The 20319-nt window shown below is 51.4% G+C and overlaps 1 protein-coding gene across 1 annotated transcript in view; it reads right to left on the reverse strand.

Annotated features, from left to right (window-relative positions):
* Window positions 1-3885: 3885 nt before the first annotated feature.
* SLC35F3 (solute carrier family 35, member F3) overlaps window positions 3886-20319 on the reverse strand; it is a 184497-nt gene continuing 168063 nt past the window's right edge. Inside the window, exons 3-7 of the mRNA XM_010562649.1 lie at window positions 15999-16218; window positions 9762-9887; window positions 7021-7213; window positions 5319-5408; window positions 3886-4140 (exon numbers count right to left, since the gene is read on the reverse strand). Coding sequence (XP_010560951.1) covers window positions 3896-4140; window positions 5319-5408; window positions 7021-7213; window positions 9762-9887; window positions 15999-16218 — 874 coding nt within the window. The 3' untranslated portion in view covers window positions 3886-3895. The remainder of the gene's footprint in view (window positions 4141-5318; window positions 5409-7020; window positions 7214-9761; window positions 9888-15998; window positions 16219-20319) is intronic.

Here is a 20319-nt window from a genome sequence, read left to right on the forward strand (position 1 = left end):
TCTGGAGAGCTAGGGATGAGTGACTTGTCCCTGAGCTAACAGGAGACATTAATTCAGCCCCAGAACTTGATCTACAGGTCTACTAGTCTCCCCTCAACCCCCAAAGCTAGATATTGGTTTCAGTGTCTTCTGTTCATCTGTTGAGTATTGTGGTTGGACTTCTGCCTTTCATCGCTATTTTCTGAAGACTGCTGATAGGAATACAACCATCCTAGACAGAAGAACAGGAGAAACTTTTTAAAACAAGACCAGCTCTGACTCACATGCTAATGAAAGGTTCATGCAGTCACTGTGGAGAGCTACAATAAAAAATTATGATGAAGGCAGCAGCAGGAGACAGCTACAGACAAGAGGCCAAGGAGAAAGATGTGCAAGGGAGGGGGAGAACTGCTGTTCCTTCCTTGGATTCCTCACTGCCGTATTGTGCGGCAGCAAAAGCTGGCAGCTGCAGTGGGGTCTGGTGATGCTATTTACTTTCCTGAGATTTTTTTTTTGACTTGCTGTTTTAACAAGCCCACTGGATCATTACTGGTTTCCTCCTTTGCTGGAGGAGCCAAGATGCTTTGTGAGGGCTAGGCTGGGGCAGAAGGCTGCTGATCCAGGTCAGCCCTTGAAGAAGGGTGCACACTGGTGGCTGGTAGTGCTCTGCGAGGGCAGGAGCCACACAGTGACGATGCAGGAGACCAGCTTCAAAGACACCAGGTAGCAAGGCCTGATGCTGCAGGGACCTGCAGTTCTGCCTGAGGAGGAGGTTTGAGGTGGCCAAAGGTGGGCTAAAAGTGCTGGTTCCAGGCTTGTGTTTCCCTCTTCTCCAGAGGAGGTATGGCCCGGCAGAGCAGCGTGGGGTCCATAGAGGCCAGCAGTGGGTCTGACTTGCAGGGTGCTGCAGAGATTGCAGCCAGTGCTTTGGCCTATGAGGGCAAGAAGGGGAGCCTGCCACAACTCAGCCCTCATCTCCAAGGCACTGAATTTGTCCTGGGAGTCCTTTAACAGCCCAAGATGAGGAGGGTTCAATCTTGCCTTCACCTGAAAGGTAGCCCGGTTACATCTAATGCCTTCTCAGAAGGGTTTGCTCTCTGCCTTGCCCTTCTGGTGAGAGCCAACAACTCCAGTTCCTTTCATTCCTCAGCTCCAGATCCGTGAAGCTTTGGCACTTACAGATGCAGACACGTACCCATATGGACATGCTGCTTTCTTGACATTCTAGTTGCATCCTGGGCTTCACTGTCTGGAAGGTTTTGCTAAGCAGCAGCTCGCTGTCAAGTCAGGTGTTTATCCTTGGGGCAAGGTGTTGTCTGAAGAAATATAGGTCACTTCATCTGATTAATTTGTTTATGTGTAGTTTAGAATTGCTGATCATGGGTAAATCTAGTTTGCTCAGCTCCCACTCAGGAGAGAGATGTAATAAAGTGCCGTTTGAAATCCCAGCCCTTGTGTGTGTTTAGCCTGTTCTCGGGAAGGATGAGCCAACAAAAGCAATGACAGTTGCATCTGGTAAACCAGAGTTTTACTGATGCTGATATCCATTCTGGTGCATAAATTCCTCCACAATCCTTACTGAATGTTAAAAAAATCTGCTGCCGTTTTAGTCATAAACACGTTAGTTAGTTGCAGTTTTTAAAGTGGCATTTAGAGTCTTTTGGATACCTACCAGACTGCATCAAACACAGAACACAGAGATGACAGAAGATGCCACTTATTGGGACTATGGAAAATGGAAGGACTCTTTGTACCTTCTTCTCTGGCCTTGCCTCAGGCAGGGTGCTTGGGGAGGGGTGTGGGGTCCTTCAAGGATGAGAAAATGATATGCCCAAAGATGGAGTAAACTTTAGTCTGGGAGCTTTGAGATCAAGTCTCTGTGTGTACCCTTCAAACCAGTTATTAGAGATGTACCTGTGCTCCTCTCCTGTGCCTTACCCTCCCCTGCTTCCCAAAGAAATAGATTTAAAAATTCAGGTATGTAACACTGAATGGGACAGTGGTTGTGAGCAGCTTCCCACAGCCTCAGATTTTTGCCTGTGTGTGTAATCTCTGTTAGCGAGTCTTTAGTGTCTGTTTGGTCATGAAGAGGTATGTAGGGAGCAAACATACAGCCTGGAGTAGGGCCTAATTAGTATACTACAAACTCATGTCCCATCCATAGCCCCTGAATACCTATTAGCATATGCATGTGTGGCTGCTCACCAATGGTTTCAAAGGAAGGTCAGCTTTTCCTTTGCTCTGCTTCTGCTGGACACGTGTTTCCCGACTGATGCCTAACATCAGCCCTCCGGACAGATTTTCCAGGAAATCTAGAGCAGACTCTGCTGTCAAGGACAGACTGGCAAGCAGTGCATTGAGTTGCAGTGTTGGTTGCTTTGATGATTGTGTCTCTCCCTTCTGATTGCTTTGGCCAAGTACTACCCACAGTAAAACTGGAAGAAAGGTGCAGTCCAGAGAAGGAAACAGCATTGACCAAGGCTGAGTTTAAAATCTTTTATTATTTAGCTTTGCCAAACAGATAATGGAATCTGAAGTTGATTTGCTAAAATGTTTTGAAGTGGATGCCACCCCTGCCTGAGACAAAGAGGCGCTCAGTGGCAGCAGGGACCCTTAGGCTATGGCAGCAGTTCAAAAGAACACTTTTAATTTTGTATGCAACAATGTAAACTTCAAAAATAGTAAACTATAACCTTTCCCCCCTGCCCTTTTTACATAGCATGTGATCTATCACAGATAGAAATTTAATGGCGAACCAAAATCGCGTAAGTAAACATCCTGGTGCTTACAAGTTTCATAAAAAGTGTTACATTTGATGTAAATATCTTACATTTTTAACTCTTAACACTCACAATTATGGAGTAAAAGCAACTGGTGATTCACCCCCTTAGTCCGTGCTCTCAGACTGTACATCAGCAACCACGCTCTTGCCAGCCCCTTTGATCGTTTTCGGTTGGATTGTCCCACACATGACCAAGACTTCCCCTTCCTCACACTGGTGTTAAGCAAGCGCAGCTCCACACAGGGGTAAAACCTGTGCAAGTGAGAAGAGAACCAGGTCTCCTGCACGCAAACTTGCAGTCCCCTGGGCCCCGCGTTCCCACAGAAGCCATGGCGCGTATGGGGGGGGCACGTCCTGATGTCGGTGGGAATTTGGGGTCCCTCGGGGCCGCAAGCCCGAGCCCTGCCATTGCAAGTGCTTCGCGGCGGGACCTGGTTCTGCGTGGATAAAGACAAGAGTTCTGTAGAAGGCACTGGATTTCTCTTGCATGATTTTAAATGTGGACTACAGTCATGTGCAGAATAAGGAGATTTGGGCTTTAGACTGCTTTCTTTCTAGTGCTTTAGTGCAAGCATTTTTAGCGCTTGAATTCTCTCCTGGTTGCAGCGCGACATGCGCTCACCTACACAGAGTGATTTCCAACCCTCTTTCCTTCCACTTATCCCCCCATCTTCCTGTCCCCCAAAAGATTCCCTTTTTGTTCCTTGAAAACTTTCAGAGTACAGCTCTGGTCAAAAATAAACATGTGATGTAGCATAGCGTTTGTTTCTTTTAAATCACAGTGTGCAATGCATCAGTTGGTACCTAATGTTCAAAATGTCTGCCCTGCTTTTCATGAAAATCATTCTTTAAAATAACCTATGCAAATATATTTTGACTATATATTACATTCATTTAAAAAGAGAAGAGAGGTTCTTGGTTTGCAGTTTTTTTCAGTGTACTACTTAAGTGAAAGGTCTGATGTGAAAAAAGTACAAGCAAACTGGACATGCCAAGACTCGATGCCTTAGATGGTGATCATATCAAAACTGTACAGGTATGTACACCGTGTTGGACAGGTGTGCTTCTTCCCAAGAAAAGACCTTTGCATCATCATATATAAGGTTAACCACAAAGTTTTGGTAAAAAGAGCATTTAATGAGCAAAGGATGACATGGAGGGGCGAGTTCTCCGGCTTTTGTTAGGCAGTCCTGAAGCGATGTCTCCATTCCCTTCGGGGATTTCTTCCTTCTTCCGGACTTTGAGACGTGTGAGGAGCTTTATTACCCAGACATCCCATTCCTCTGGCAAGAGCAACAGGAGGAAGCCCAGGCCAATAATGATGATGGCGATTACTCGGACACTGTTGAAGACAATTTCACTCGTGTAGTGATCAACAACTGTGTGGGACATTGAACGGGTGTTATTACGTGGGACAAAGCATTAGGGCAGTATCCCCCTCCCTCCCCCTTGCCTCCCAGGCTCTGAAGGCTGGCTGTGCCAGGAGAACACGGCCACGGAGACGATGGTGGCGGGGAGACGACCCTTCCTGCTGGTTTAGCACGCAGCAGGGTACGGCCCCCTTCGGAGCAGGCAGAGCTGGCCGGCGGGCTCAGGACGCAACAGGGGACGATGCCTGGAGCTGCAGTTGTCGTCTGCAGCAGCACCTTCTCCCTTGTTTGCCGACAGCACGGGAACTCCCGCTGAGCTACGGGTACGCAGAGAAAGGGGCATTTCCCTTCCCCGGCACAGCAGCTCCTTCATGCAAATTTTTCTTCTCGCCCTGACCATCCCACTGCGTAAGAAACCCTGCGCACGCTGAGCCACGCACACATTCTGGTGGGGATCGCACCGTTCGGTACCAAAGTCTGCTGGGGCAGCCAGCCGTGCCCAGCTCTGCATGTGTGTAGTCAGCACAAAGCTGGGAGCTGCCGCCTCTGCTGCGGCACCAGTTCAGCACACTGGGGTTTAGGAGCCTGGTTTGGGAGAGGTGGCTCTGGTTTGGGTCAGGGTTGCCTCTGCACTCCCCTGTCCAGCCCTCTCAGGCTCTGCAGTCTCTTGGCTTTCGCTAAATTTCAGAAAACCATCAGAGAAATGTGCCAGGCCATGCCCAAAATAGAATTGTCCAGTGCTCTTGATAAACACCTGCGATGTTATTTACCAAGGCAAGCAGAATTACTAGTACATATTTGCTCTAAAATGTACACAATTTTATTTGTTTCAATTTAATGTTAAACCTGCCTTGGAGAAATAATTAAGAATTGATTTCTACTTCATCCATGAATTTTCATCCCAGCCCAGAGACAGATGACTTCAAGTCTACTTTGTTTTTCAGCATGCAGGCTTCTTCGGACAGTAATTTAAAAAGCAATTCTAGAGATTATGAATATTCATGTAGTATTATATGATACATATTTAACACATAAAGTATACATTTTTGATCAGTGCCATCTCCATAAGTCTTTCAGAGAAGCAGCAAAACATGTTTAATTAAGCTATTTGCTTTTATCCCTGTTGTGTATTTGAAAGGCCACAGATTTAGTATATTCATCAAGATGCAAAAGGCAGAAATTCTTACCCGCATTCACTGGGACACTCAGTACAATTCCAAGAGAAATCAAGGTGGGGTAGGTAATAGCAATCCCAAAATTTAGTAGAATATTGAATGCTGAAGAAGGAAAGAAAAAACACCTTTTACTACAGTGAAACTAGGCAGAGGGAATGTCACTTGAAACGTTTATGCTTTATTACTCCCTCTGTGTGCTGTTCAAATAGAAGGCATATTAACCTCTGTTGTTATTCCTGGAAGATACCTGTGGACAGATGTCTGTCTGCTGCACGTCCATCTGCCTGAGACATTGCTGTTTCTGGGGAACTCTATATCCCGCTGGAGTCGGCAGCGGGATCAGGGTGAGGTTTGGGTACAACCTGTCTCTCAGTGTAATGATGTGCAGTGATTCCCACTCTCTATACCAATCCATTTCGCCCTGCTGAAAGACTAAACACTTTTCATCTAGGAGATTTCAGCCAAACAGTCGCTTCTGGCTGGATACTTTTTTTTGTAGAAAAGCTGCCTCCAGCTGCAGGTGGAAGATGCTGTAAATCTGACCATCTTCAAGATAGGAACTTGCTAAATATAATTTCCTATAATGAAATTTCATACAATGAAATTATAATATCATTATAATATCATTTCAACTGAATGATTGTAATATCACTCCATTGTAATACCATACACTGTTCTTGGAGTGTCTCATGGCAAATTAATAATTGCTTTGGACCAAATTTACCCATGTTTTAAGGGGATTAGCTTTAGCAAAGTCAGGAGAGCCTTGCCAGTACTGAACTTGTCAGCAGCTGGGGCTCCGACTGTCTTCTAGTAGTACCTATGCGTTGCACACCACAGCAATTGCTTGCCACGTTCTGCACTACTTGCTTACAGAAACCTTCCATTGAGTCCACTGGTAAGTAAACTGGAGGTACTTCTAGAGTCAAATGTTGAGACTGTTCAGGGTAAAAGGAGCTGGGACTTAAGATAGGGATGGAGAAGTGCTATTTATTTCCAGTAGAAATGAAAGGAACGTTTTAGGAGATGTGATGCCATCATCCAGTTTAGGGACCAACTGTGGCAGCACAGTCAACGCATCTAGTTTAACAAGGAACAGCATCACATTTCTGATGACCATGATCATTAAAGCTTAGATTTGGCATCCCTCCCAAGGTGGACTCCCTTGGTGGCACAGCAGCGGCAGCAGAATAGAGGAGTGCCACCTACCAAATTCCCACCAGTGCTATGCAACGCTACGTTTCCAAAAATTCCCTGCTCTTTAGGAATAGCAATTAGCTATTCTTGAAGTCAGCAGAGGCGCTGGAGGCTGGCCTTGATTGGCCTGGCCTGGCCTAACCTGGGGGCTCGGGGGATGCTGATGAGCCCAAGGTAATGCCCTGCTGTCAGGGCTGCTTCCCGTCACAGCCCGAGCAAGTGTGGCTTGTCTCTGTGAAGCAGAGATCACGAGTGGGAGTTAGAACAAACTTTACAGTTTAGTTCCACAGCACCTTCTACTGACGGCCACAATAGTTTGGCTTGGTAATAACAGCAGGAGTGGGGTCTACATCGCCACCTAGGAATGGGCCCTCTGCATGATTTCTCAAGCTGATAATTAGGTTGCGAAGAAGGGAAAACAGCTGCAGTATGTCAGAGGTCTGCAGCTTCCACCAGCGGCCAGTTTCTGGCACCCTCCTCCACCCTGAGCAGTGCGAGAGCCCCCCCGTCTACTCACTCAATAAGAGAATCGAAAATCCGCAGAGGTTTCCCCAAGGAATGATGTCAAAAGAGCTCCAGTACTCCACTTTGGTAAAATAAAGGATGACAGGAATACAGGTAACGAAGAGGACGTTGAAGACAGCTAACACAGACAGGAATAAGGCAGCTTCTCCAAATTTAGCACTGCCCAAAAGAAGTTTGAATAAAACCTACAAGAGGAAAACACATGGGTTTAACTCTCTTGCACCACTCCTCTGGAGGGCTGGTGTCCTGGCTCCAGTGGCTACCGGCAACCTGGCCCGCCGGCCAGTTGCTTGGGGCCGAGGGGGCTGGGTGCTGAGCAGTGTCAGTCAGCACCCATGCGGTGATGCTTGCCGGACACTTGAAACGGCTGCTCGTGAAGCTGTGGAGAGCAGCTCGTGTGCCCCAGCCCTCTCCCTCCTAGCACCCCGGGAACACAGGCAGGGGCAGCTGCCCAATGAGCCCACGCGGGAAGGGGGCTCAGCACCTTTGGCCGTGCATCTCCCAAAAGAGAAGGTCGCTCACCCTCGCCTAGACACTTGGGTCTTTTTCCTGCATGCTCCCTTCAGGAAAACCTCTGGAAAATTTGACATTAAAACCAGAAGACTTAGCGGAGCAGGGCAGAGGGAGGAGAGGAAGCAACGTGTCTATCTCCCTGCATGAGACGTCACTGGTCCAGGCCTTGAGCTGACACCTGAGGAGCGCTGCGGGGGTGAGCAAGCACGGTCCCTGCCGCCTGGCTGTCCTCCCTCCTTGTCCCACCGTGCACCATGGCCTGCCCGCGAGCACCGCTGTCCTTGCCTCCCAAGGCACGCTCGCAGTGCCGGACTGCTTTCTCCCTGCCCCAGAAGGCAGAGAGCGCAGCAGCAGCCCCGAGCCCAGCTGCAGCCCGACTAACGAGACCGCGGAGAGGGATTTAAAAGCTTTGGTTTGTCAGAGGGAGAAGGGATGAAGAGAGGAAACAAGGGAGGCGAGCGGCCCATCTGGGGAGGCCCTGCAGAAGGGTCTGGTCTGGGGTCTGCATCAGTTTTCCACCACGGAACTGCAGAGGATCCAGTGGATCCCGTGGGCTCTGGGTACAGCTTTCCCCTGCCACGGGCTGGAAACCAGGAGAGCCAGTGGACTCTGACTTACTGGTTTGTGCTGGGGTGGCAGGCCCCCTCGCCAGTGTCAGTTGTCTCTTCCCTTCGCCTACCCAGAGCCCCACAGGCAAGTCTGCAGGGCTGCTGTGCTCGCGGGGCTGCTGCCCGCTCCCACCACCTCGCAGCCGTCACTGGCCAGTGCAGCTGCGTTGCCGCTCTGCATAATGGAGCAAGATGTCCCGAAAACTACTTACTCCTCATTTGCCACCTGAGGATGGCGTGTTGCCCCGGTGGGGCAGGCAGCCGGCACAGGCAGACTGAAGCATCTGCGTTTGGGAGTAGGAGGGCAGCTTGCCTGCCTGCAGATCTGCCTGCCCCTTCGGCACACGCAACTCAGGGAAACTGAGCCAGACCGCGGAAAGCAAGAGCAGATTGGCAGGAGCGGCAGCAGCAGAGTGGCATTTCTTGAGGAACGAGCTGCACAGCTCCAGCTGTCCTGGCATGCGGGGCGTGCTGCAGAGTAACAGCCCGCCGGCGCTGCCACCATCACCTCCCTGTGCACGGGTTCTGGTGGAGCAGCCCCGAGACCCCCGTCCCCACAAGGAGCAGCGATGCCATGGGAGATGGGGCAGAGCTAGGCTCTAGCCTTGAACAACCCTGCCTGCCTGCCGATGATTCCAGAGCCGTGGCGTTTCCTCAGGTCTGGAGGGCCACGTCTCTGGTCTTGCAAGGAAATGCTCTTTTAGAGGAAGGAGCTGTATGAAACTTCATGACCTCCCTTATGTAAGACATAGGCTGATCTGAAAAAGTGAGCAGAAAGCATTGCAGCACAGCGCTGAGCGACACAGACAGATGCTTCTCAGTTTGGCAAGTCTCCCTGGATTGCTTGTGTTAAGGCTGCAGGGCTTGCCTGGCCAATTTCTGTCGGAGGACTGGCACAGTGCAATTCATTAGACCAGACAGAGACATCTACACCTCATCCTAGTCTACACATCTGAGCCAGGGCAGGTGAACCGCACCCTACAAGCGCTTATTCCTCTCTGTGGACTGCGACTCTGAGCGCTGTGAGCAGCACAGAGGCAAATGCATGTATGTGTCTCAGGGTAAATGAAATGGCTCATTGCCCAGCAGAAAAGGCTGCATGTCACATAGTGCAGCTTACCCAGCTGGTCAGGATGAGACCTTGATTCACAGGCACATGCTTTGGATTTTAAACACATGATTATTTCCATGACAAGCAATACTTTAAGCCCAGCGTAGGCTACATATGCCACTGAAGGAGGACTGGCAAGAGGAGGTCTTGAAAAAGAAGCTAAATCTCTGCAGGGACTTCCAGAGTGAGTGATTAAATCCAGCACCTATGGAAAAGCAGCCTTATTTTTCAAGAAGGCAGGACACCTCTAAGTCCTCCTGTGGGCACTGGAGAAGACTCTTCCCAGGAAATAGGAATTTTTATCCTAAGTGAGGGCAGACATCAAAGCAAGTGAATACCTGAATGCAGTGTTGCAGAGTCAGCGTGTATGGCAGAGCCCCTCAAAGAAAGAAGGACACATGGCACTGAACTGCACGAAGGTTTGCAAGTAAGACAGGAGCAGTTAAAGTGAGTGACAGGGGTGACTGGCATCTTTCTGGGTGAAGACCCAGGCGTGCTTACCTTGTAGAGAGCAGACATTGAGGCAGAGCCCACCACCAGGGCTATCCCAATAACGGAGTGGCTGTGAAACCCATCAGCATACGTCATCATAACTATCCCTGCAATAGCAAATATAGCAGCCACGATCTGATTGGAGACAAAGAAAGAAAGAAAGCAAGTGTTACTGGACAACCCCCAACATGGAAAAACACGAGAGCAGCTTTAAGTGAGGGGCAGTACTTCTGCATCATCTCCTTATGTAGAAAACTAGTAGCACGCCCAGGTCGGTACCTGCAGAGCTGATGCTGGCTTCCCTGGCTGCAGAGAAGCTGCAGGCAGAGCTGGGAAGGAGCGGCTGCCTCAGGGGGGTGTGCAGCAGGCCAGACCGCAGGGCCCAGTGCCTCCGACTGAGCTGAAGTGGGGATTTCATCTCTGTCACTGAGACTCCCCATCAGTGGGTCCCTGCAGCCTGTGCGTGACAATAATACACAAGTAGTAATTCCCTGGTGCTTGCAGGAAAGGCTTTGAGTCCTGTGGAGGTTTTGGAGGAAAAAGGGGTTTGAAATAAATGGAAGAATAAAACTCATACAACTAATTTCCAGTTCAGACATGTCATTTCAGAGAGTAGAGGGAGGTTTAGTCAGCCAGCCAGGCCCACAGCAATGCCTGAGGGGGGGTTAGCCAAAGGGAGGTAGCATTCACGAAGGTGGGGAACAGCCTGCCCCTGATTCAGCAGGGTCAGCAAGAGACCCCTGGCTTCTCTGGGAGTGTCCTGCCAGATGTCCCAAACCTCCCCAGGTAGTAATTCTGGGGTGAAAAGGGCTTTCTGCATGCTCCGTGCTTCCTGGCTCTGCAGTGGTGCAAGGGACACCCCGCTTAGACCACATCCCCTTTGGCTGCACAATCATGGTGATGCTTCTGAGATGATTTGGATAAATGAGTTTATTTTGACCCGTAGCTGGATCAGTGCCAGCCAACTTTCCCCTCTCCTGGGGTCAACCCGGGGTTTTAAGCCCCATCCACAGGCTGTGGCTGCCCAGACATCCAAGAGGAATGGCCTCCTCTCACCTTTCCCATTCACCACCAGAGATGCTGGGGCTGCTGTGAAGATGCAGGGGGAAAGCCTGTGTGCCAAGCTCTGCTGCTGCCTGATGAGGAAGCTGAAGTGGGGGGGACCCCTTTACCAGCTGCAGGTCCCCATCCCAGCACCACCAGCAGCCTCTTCCCTGGGTTGAGCTGGGAGGGGCTGGTGTCAGGGGGCACCTATAAAACTTCCACAGACAATCACCCAGCAGATCCCTCCTGCAAGCTGATATCAACACTTCCAATTTCCCCTAACAGAAAAATGCCCCATTTTTGCAAACAGAGCGGGATCAATTTCTCCAAAGGTGTTGCTGTAGAATGGCAGGGTGGTGTAAGGGTAGAAAAAAGCCCAAATCAGCAGAAGCTGAAACTACCTGGAAAATACAGCTGCTAACAGCATCTCGACAAAACAGGGCTTGAGCGTAGAAATTGGTGTACTGCTGTTCAAGATGCTACATGAGCACAGTTTCAGCAGGGTATGGAGAGGCAGGGTTTCCCCCAACAGCTCAGCCCCTTGCCGACCCAGCCGAGGGGCAGCAGGTTCTGAAGATGCTGATTTATTACTTGCTCAGAGTGGAGCCCAGTGCAAGCTGCAAAGGCTGGGTGTGCATGCTGCAAATTTGAGGAGGTTTTAGCTACAGCATCTTGGCTTGCAGCCCTGTCAGCATGAGATCTCTCCATGCACAGCTGTGGGGCATCATTTCTAAAGCGAAGCTTGGTGGTGGTGTCCTGGACAGGCTTATTTTTAAGACAAGGAGAGAAAGAACCCCAATGCACGGCTCTACAGCAATGTGGGGCTGTTTCAGATAGGCGGGAGTGAAGGAGCTCGGCAGCCCTCAGCAGTTCTCTCATGTCAGAGTGCTAGTTCTTGCCAAATAAAAATTCAGACACCCCATGTGGCTTCAGAGGCACAAGAAAAAAGTCATGGAATGAGACTAGCATGGGGCAGGTGCGGAACAACGAAATAGAGATTTGTCTTCACCCAACATATAATTCAGCCAAGAAAGTTTTGCTGTTTCACACTGTGGATGTGAAAAGTTTACGAGGATAAACTGATGAAAGAAAAAAATTCATCAAGGACTATTAACTATAGGAACATCTCTTCCATCTCAGGAAGTCCTTGAGCCTCAAATTGCTGGAGGCTGGAAAGTCTTATGAGGAAATACCATTATAGGCTTTTCCTGTTCAGACAGATTTTTCTAGGTGTCCACTAGAGGCAGCTGCTAGAGCCAGGCTCCCAGGGCAGATGCACCTTTTCTCTGACTCACTGTGGCTCTTTGTAGAGTTGCAAGATACATGGCTCGGGCTTATCTGAAAGATAGCAACTCCGGCCCTTCAACATCACCTGTGCTAAAGACCAGGTGACAAAGAGTGGAAGATGCAGCATTTCCCGTAGCATCTGCTCCAGGCGTGGCTGTCTCCTGTCCGAGATGCGTGGGGCTTGTCCAGCCTTCACTGCAGAGCCGAGGGGAGACCACAGCCACGAGTCAGCCTGGGACAAACGGCGAGTACCTCCATGGCGAAGGGAGCCTGGCTGAGCTCCCGCTGGCGGCAGCAGCTCCATTGCAGTGGAAACTTGGCGGGCGCATTAATGAACTGCAGAATAATAAGCATCTAGTTTTGCTTTCAGTGTCAGGGGCTGGCTGACTCCAGAGAACCTCCCTGGAGGCTGGGTCTCTGGTTGGTTGGAAAAGACTACGATTTGGGATTTGATAGTCTATTTATTTTCATGTCCCACTGGCAGGCGTGCTTGTCTATACGTTATGTACGCAGAGGGTACTTGCAAGCGATGGTTCTCTTGAACCCTGAGCTGGTTTATTTACTGTAGCATAGAAGGAAACACCAAAGTCAGGGATCAAAGCAAATAAATGCAGTCTGCAAACAGTTTTGCTGGAGCAGAAGTCCTTGCCTCTTCTATCAAGCATGTCACAAGTGTCAGATAAGTCTTGACCTCGCCAGTCGACATGCCAGGTGTGTCACATATGCTTTCGCTGGAAGCCTTTCAGCCTGTCTATCAAGCATGTTGTTAGTGGCAGTGACAGGCTGCTTGCACCACACCACACCATGGCTACTGGCCTGCGGTTACTTGCAAATACCTCAGCATGGCAGGGCTTGCAGAGGCAACGCTTCAGGCCCTCACAGCGTCATTACATGTGTGTCTTCTCTGAAAGCAATATGCCAGCTCACAGCCCAGTTGGACCATTGCTCTGGGCACAGTGAAGGGAAAAGGGAAGAAGAACAACTTCATTACAGGGGATATAGGCACTTACAAGTGCCTGAGTGGCGAGGATGGGATTTTGTAGCTTGCTCTTACATTTAAATTCCATCCAAATTGTGATTTAAGTGCTTGTAGAGCTAGTAGTTGCGCCTCCAGATGCCAAGTAGGATGCTTGTATGTACTTAAACCCCAGTGAGCTGCTGCCTTTCTCACTTGGCTTCTCCTCCAGCGTGTGTGAACAGGGACACCCAAATGTGCAGTCAGAGCTTTGCTGCGGCACTATCCATCCTGCTGTGCTGCCGCAGTGATGGAGCGGGAGCACGGGATGGTGCTCGCCGCAGGGCAAGGCACCGTCCCCCCTGCAGCCTCATCTGCCAAATACCTGCTCAAAGGGTGCTTCTAAAAGGGTCAGCAGCTCTGACACAGCGTGGCCTCAGGGACCACGAGCTTTGGGGCTGGGCTGTGTGCTGGCTCACAGTCCCTAGTTTGCTCCCAAGGAAGCCCCAGCAGCCGTCCCTCCTCCTGGTTGCCAGTCCCAGGAAGAAGGCTTTGTTTTGGGGTTCATCCCGAGCCGATCCCCCAGCACGCCAGGCAGCATCACCCTCGCTGCCAGTTGCTTTTCACATAGCCTGTACAGAAAAGAGAGGAAAGAGGGAAGAAAATGTCTCCAAGATACTCCACACTACGTCCCTCTGCAGACAGGAGTGTCCCCAGCACTCCCACTGTGCCACACGAAGCTGGGCAGCAGGACTGCTGTGCTGCCCCGGGTCAGGATGCCACATCTGCCCAAAAGCGCATAGCCCAGTCTGCCTATGAGCCCCTTCCCCCTGCACCCAGGTCCCTTGCCGGCCCGCCATCTGGGAAGGAGACAGCCATGTTCCTCCTCGGGTACGGAGGTGGCCTCTCAGGAAGCTCCCCTGCCACCCCTCACCAGCGCCAGGTGCCACGGTGAGGGGCTGGAACACATGGCAGGAGCACCGCACGGCCTCCACCGCCTTGACCCCTGTTCTGGGTCTCTGCTTCATTGCTGCTTTCCCAAGGCAGTGCTGATAAGAAAGGAAGGATGGCTGGACATGGCTGAGAACACCACTCAGGTCTGCTTCCCTGCTGCCTCCGCTCCTTCTGCACCTTTGGGAAGGGGGTATCCAGAGCAGGATTTGTCCCCCAGCGCATGTCACAAGACCTAGCCTGGCTGGGAAGCTGCTTGGAGACCCCCTGACCACCCCGGCTCTTTACGCACAACCACGCACCTGGGAGAGCACGAGAAGCGTCTCTGCTCCGGCACGTGTATGCCCACGTGGGTATCCCTGCACACGGGTCGGCTTCTTTCCCCCCAGACCACAGCCGTACCCAGCCGTGCGAGATGGCACGTGCAGACCCAGGAGCAAGCTGCACGCGCGGGAGAGCAGCGGTCAGCCCTCTACACACCTCCTTTCCTGGCGTCCCACCAGCGCTACAGCTGACAGTGCCACCAGACAGATGAAGGCCACAAAAATATGCCTTTTTTTTTTTTTTAACTTTTATCAAAATGGCCAGCACATCCAGCTAGGATAACAGCAATACTTCCCTGCTTCCAGGATCATTTCAGGATACCCTTGCTTCTGTACACAAAAACCCCAGTTAATTTTTTTTCAGGGTACAGCTACCTGGGCAGGTGGGTGGGCAAGCACAGACACCAGCTGGGCAGGCCAGGCTTTTGGCAGGTACATTTTGCAACGATTCCCGGAGCAGGCTCTTGGCTGCCATCACTGCAAGGCTGGCCAAGCTCTCCTGCCGGAGAGGAGCGCTTCCCGAAAAGTTAACTCTTGGCTGCTCCACGCAGCAAGGGCTAACAACCTCTTCTGAGCACTGAAAGTATTGCCCGGGTGGGTGAGCAGAGAACTCCTCAAATGGTGGGCAGAAATTAGGTACTATGACTGTTATTGCTGTTAATATTAATATGTGCCTGCTGGTGCAGCGAGGCAGGAGGGCCCCACTGGTACCTTTTCCTTGCAGTTACTCCCAGGCCTGGCAAAGCCCCCTTGGCCCCGGGGTGGTGGGTCACTGGGGCAGATGCCAGGTGCCCATCCACCTGGTTCAGCTGCCAGAGGACACCGCGTGCCAGTGGTTGCCAAAAGCAGCAGCAGGGTCAGCAGGGAGCTACAAGGGTTTCCGATACCCCCCCGCCCCGACATGCAGCTCCGTTGCTGGTGTGGAGCGGGTGTTCACGTGGGGTGTAGGACTAAGGATGTAAGCAAACATTTGAGATGCCACCAGGAGAGCAGCCCCAGGGGAGTGGGCTTGCCGCCCCGCTGCCTGCCATGCTTCCAGGCCCCATGCCTGTACCTGCTGACCAGTCACAAGTCTCCGTGTGCCAGCGTTATGCCGATCCTCCCCCAGCGACTCGCACACATACACACGTTTTGGCTGCACACTGGCGAGGGCAGGCCGGCTCTCCTCTCCAAAACTGCTGCTGATTGTGGCCCCAGTGCAGCGTGGGTGCAAAGGATAACTATGCCACCCTGCAAGCCTGCCATCGCGCATAAGAAAGGTGAGGGCCCCATTAAATTCACAGGTTGGGACCAGAAACGCATTGCATGCAGCCAAGGCATGCAGGAATGTGCAGTTAGAAACAGTTAGTCTCGGAGTTTTCACTCGGAAGGGACAAGCAAAGGCTGGTGCACGTCCATGGTGACATGGAGATAGCAGCTACCCCTCTGCCACACTCTGGAGCAAGTTACCTCTTTTCTGAAGGAAAATGGGCACAGGCACCGGGCTGGGGGAGAGGGGGAGCCCCAGGAGCTCGAGGGTGCCTGGGCAGGCTGCAGGGAAGGACAAGTCCCCGCTCCGTGAGGATTTCTGTGCTGACTTGGCTGTCTGCATGGGGTGATGCTCAACTCAGCCAGCAGGAGGGAAGGGGAAAAGGAAAGGCAGAAGGGCAAGGGGAAGAAGGGAGACAGAGATAAGGAGTCACTTACCCTCACTCCCATGAACCTGTCCCTCAGAACGATCCATGAAAGCAAGAACACAAAAGCTTTGTTGCAGCAGAACAACACGGAGACATCCGTAGTGTTTATTTTCTTTATTGCATGTAAGTAAAGGTAGTTTGTGAGTGTCCAAAGAACACCAAAGGGTGCTGCCTTGGTAAAAAACACCTTCAAAGTCAAGCCATTGTCTCCAAAAAACCGGCAGCACTCCCTAAAACAAGGAGAGAAAGGCAGCATTATTACACAAGCCAGTCACAGTCTGCAGCAAATATACGAGTTTCTTTTCTTTCTTGCCCCTCTTCTTTTCCTTTGGAGAAAGAGGGGCCCACACCTTAAACAGGGGAAGAAAAACAAATTCCAGCATCTACTGCAACAGCCAGCACCTGTGGGCATTGGGATGCTGAGGGGCCAGGGCCAGCAGCAAAGCTCCCCGTGATCTGCTATGCAGGGCTTGGCAGGAGGCTCGCGGGAGCCTGGTTGGGGGTCTTTCCACCTGAGGAGTGGGATCTGGCTCAAGCCCCCTGGCAGCAGCAGGGAGGAGGTGGCTGGCAGCTGCCCGCTGGGGTGAGGGCGCGCAATGGGACACGGCACGGTGGCAGCCGGGGATGCGCCGGGTCAGCTGGAGCAGCAGCACAGGGCAGGGGAGTCAGGTCAGGTGTACAGCGAGGGCTGTGAATTCCCAAGCGGGAGGGTATGGCCCTGGCATGGGAAAAGGAAAGGTCAGCGGTTTATTTGTATCCCATCTGAGAAGAAGAGAGCCATAGGGGCACAGGGAAGGCATCAGGGAGCTTGAGGGCACCTGCTCGAGCCTGACGGAAGGAGCGAGGCTGGGAAAAGATGAAGTGGAGAAGCTGAGGGGTGAGTGACAGCGTGAGCGTCCCAGGAGCTGGGGGCACTGGTGGGAAAAGGGGACAGGAGGTGACAGTGCAGCCTGGCCCTGCTGGCACGGCTCTGGGGAGGCAACGGGGGGGCCCAGGATGGGGCTGCAGGGGTCACCTCTGTGGAGGTGCTTTCAAACCCACAAAACCCCTGAGGCCCCAAAGTGCTTTAATGAAGTGTTTTGACAAAATTTGAGCAAAGTTAAATTTTGCTCCAGCAATGAAGGCCAAATAGGTTTTCACTGCTGCCTTGAATTTCAGGCTTTGTTTCCTGAGACTGGCCGTGTAAGGCTCATTATTTGGAGCCTGATGAAAATGTGATTTTGATCCACTTTCTCAGAAGACAGGGCTGTATCAGGTGATTCCCTAAAGAAACCTATCCATACTCTGAGCCTCTTCACATTTCCCCCATCACTAACTCTACCTCTGCCTACACCCCCTCTGCTGCAGCAGGTAGAGGAAATGCCTTTTGTGCGTTTGTTGGGTTTTGCCTCCTGCCAGTCTCTCGTACCGAGCCATGGCTGCACAGAACTTGCCCACCACTTGTGCAGAACTTGCCCACCTCTGGATATGGTGATCCTGGGCTTTGGCTGCCGTACACAGACACTTTCATATGAGCTGCTGGTTCTGCATTGTGTCACTCAGTGTCACAGCCAGCGCATCAGCGTCCCTTGTCCTTTATAGAAATGACCTGCTGGCAGCAGCCTATTCCCTGTCAAACCTGCTAACTGCTTCTCTGGGTCACTGCCCCTCTGCACCACGAACTGCGGCCCGACTTCCCACCTGCCATGCAGGGCCGTTCAGGGATGTGCACAGCACCGACAGATGCTGCCTGTGCTCAGCACGTGGCCTGGATCCTCAGTCCCCTTCCACAAATGCTATACCCACTTCAAGCCTGGCCTTCAGCCCTGCAAAGCGCAGCCTGTACCAGCCACTTGCCACAGGGGATGCAGGGAGTGCACAGGGATGCAGAGAGACATTGAAAACCCAGTCCCAAACTTCACTAGAGGCTTAAACCTGCTTCCCAAGACACCAGGAGGGTTTGACTGCCAGGGTGTCACAGGCAGCCAGTCTAATGCTCTGAAGACAAAAAACGCAGGCACAGTTTAAATTAAATGATATTAAGTATGAGAGGGACAGGAAGACTGTAGTCAAATGAAGGGACCAAAATGGAATTTATGTTGGGATTCATTCTGGGGGAAAAAAGCTCCTCCTGCCAAAAGTCTGTTTCCCACATATAGAATTGGGTTTGGGTATCACTATTTCATATACAGTAGAAATATGTGCTTTTACTGTACTGTGGGCCTGATTCTTGCTTAGCAGATACCACTGGATCCGTACAGTAGCACAGCTTGGGACTCGCCCCCATCCCTGAATGAAGCACCCAGTGTAGTGCCGCAGTGCCCCAAAGAACAGCTTGCCCTGGCATGGATCAGGACCCTGAGCTGCATTTCCCCCTCTGGGAGTCTCCTCTCACTGGCTTATGCAATAAAGCTTCCTTTCAGCTGTTTTGGATGATTTCACCAAGTCTGAATTGCTTCTTGTAGTCAGGCTCCATCTTCCAAAGGAGGCCTCCCTATGGCAGAGGTTTCCCCATCCAGCACGGGGCTGTAAAGGAGCTTCTTCCCAAGAACACCTGGCGCTGTGGAGGGTGCTATCAGACATGCACCCCTGTGCACAGCGAGCACCATTGTCCAAAATGGGTGCACTGCTGAACCGTGGGCTCTTGTGGGGGTAGCAGATGGGTTAGATGGCTTTCTTGGACCTGGCATCTTCAGTGAAGTCTGAGGAGCATTAGGGGAAATGTGGTATGTTTTGTGTGCCAGGATGACTACATACTGTAAATAACCCCCTCACAATTAATTGTCTCCCCAGGTTTACTCCTGCTTACCAGCGAAACTGATTTTTCCTTGGTGCCTTAACACTGGTTAAGAGAGAGAAGCTGTACCAGGAAGCATTTGATGAAGAGAGTTGTCAGTGAGTAACGGTAGATAAATAGTTACGGGAAGCAAGACAGGACTGTGATATAACCTACTCCGTAATCCCAAAACAGTCGGGGGACGAAATCACTCCAGAAAAACCAACTTTCAACTTTAAATATTTTGACAGAACATTTTGGACACAGTTTTTCATGCTGTCCAGTAATTTCAGTTTTGCCCACAAGGGTACATTGTACCCAATGAGTATCCTGATGTTTTATGGATACTCCTTGGCAAAACCACAGCTTGTGTCCTGTGGCGCTCCAGGCATGGCAGGCTCCATGCCTGACTGCACCAGGAGAGCCTGCCCATGAATATTTTAACACTCTCATTTGCTAATGAAAATGTTACTTTTTAAGAAAGACAAAACCCACCCCACCCAGTGGGCAGTCTGTAAGCATTCAGCATCCTTCGGAGCCCAATTCAGCACTGTGGACCTCCGTATGAGGCCTGACCCCAAGTCTCCCAAAGCCACAGGATAGACGGGGAGCTGGGGTCGGTTCCTTGAGGTTTTACAGGACAGACTCTTGCAGGTCTACCTGCCCACGGCAGGACACAGAGGGAGTCCTCTACTCACACCAGAGCAAGCTGGCTGCCTCCGGGCTGGTGGGGAGACGGCGTTGGGTAGCTCCTCCTGGGACAAATGTGCAGTGGTGGTGGAAGAGCTGCTGGGGAAGCGCCCTGCTCTGGCAGGGAGACCACCACCCTCCTCTGGCTTTGACTGCCAGGGCCAGCAGCCAAACTATATCATTTCCAGGATAAAATATTACCCAGCTTTCGTGAGCCAGTCCTGCTGCATGGCTAGCTCTAGCTCACCTGGGGTGAAGAGGGAGGGCTACCAGATGCCTGGAGGGTGCAGACTTTGTTTGGTTCGTCTCTGGGACTAAAGCCCTGCTGTTTGCTAATGTGGGCAGAGGTGCCAGAAGCGTTCTTTGCAAAGCAAGCAAGCAGGGATCCTGTAAACAGGCGCTCCCTTGGGCTCCTGGTGCTTGCCCTTGCCCTGTGTGCTGGGCAGCCCAGTGCTGATAGCACACGGCCAGTGGGCAGCCCAGCTGCAAGGAGGGGCTGTGCCTGAGGGGAGCAGTGGTTTTAAGTAGTACGCAGTGTTTGCAAGTAGCTGGTATGGGCATACAGCATTTGCTCAGCACAGCATCAGTGCAAATGCCTAAACTGCTGATGGCGAGCCCTGTGCTCAGGCACCATGACACTGGAGTGGGTTTTCTGGCAAGCAGAGCTGAGTGGGGCTGTTGTGGTATGCACATAACCAGCCCCTGTCAGTCACGGTCCTCCGTGGACTCCCTCTCCCTCTTCACACAGAATGTGCACTGCTTCTCATCATCCCTTAGACCCATGGAAAGCTTTCGAAGATTTTCTGGGCCATACACCTACTGAGTGAGAGCCCCTGGACTATCTTAAATAAAGGCACAGTTAACAGCAAGCAACCTTATTTATTTA

The sequence above is a fragment of the Haliaeetus leucocephalus genome, unplaced genomic scaffold, assembly GCF_000737465.1.
Source record: "Haliaeetus leucocephalus isolate CR32 unplaced genomic scaffold, Haliaeetus_leucocephalus-4.0 Scaffold162, whole genome shotgun sequence".
NCBI lineage: Eukaryota > Metazoa > Chordata > Aves > Accipitriformes > Accipitridae > Haliaeetus > Haliaeetus leucocephalus.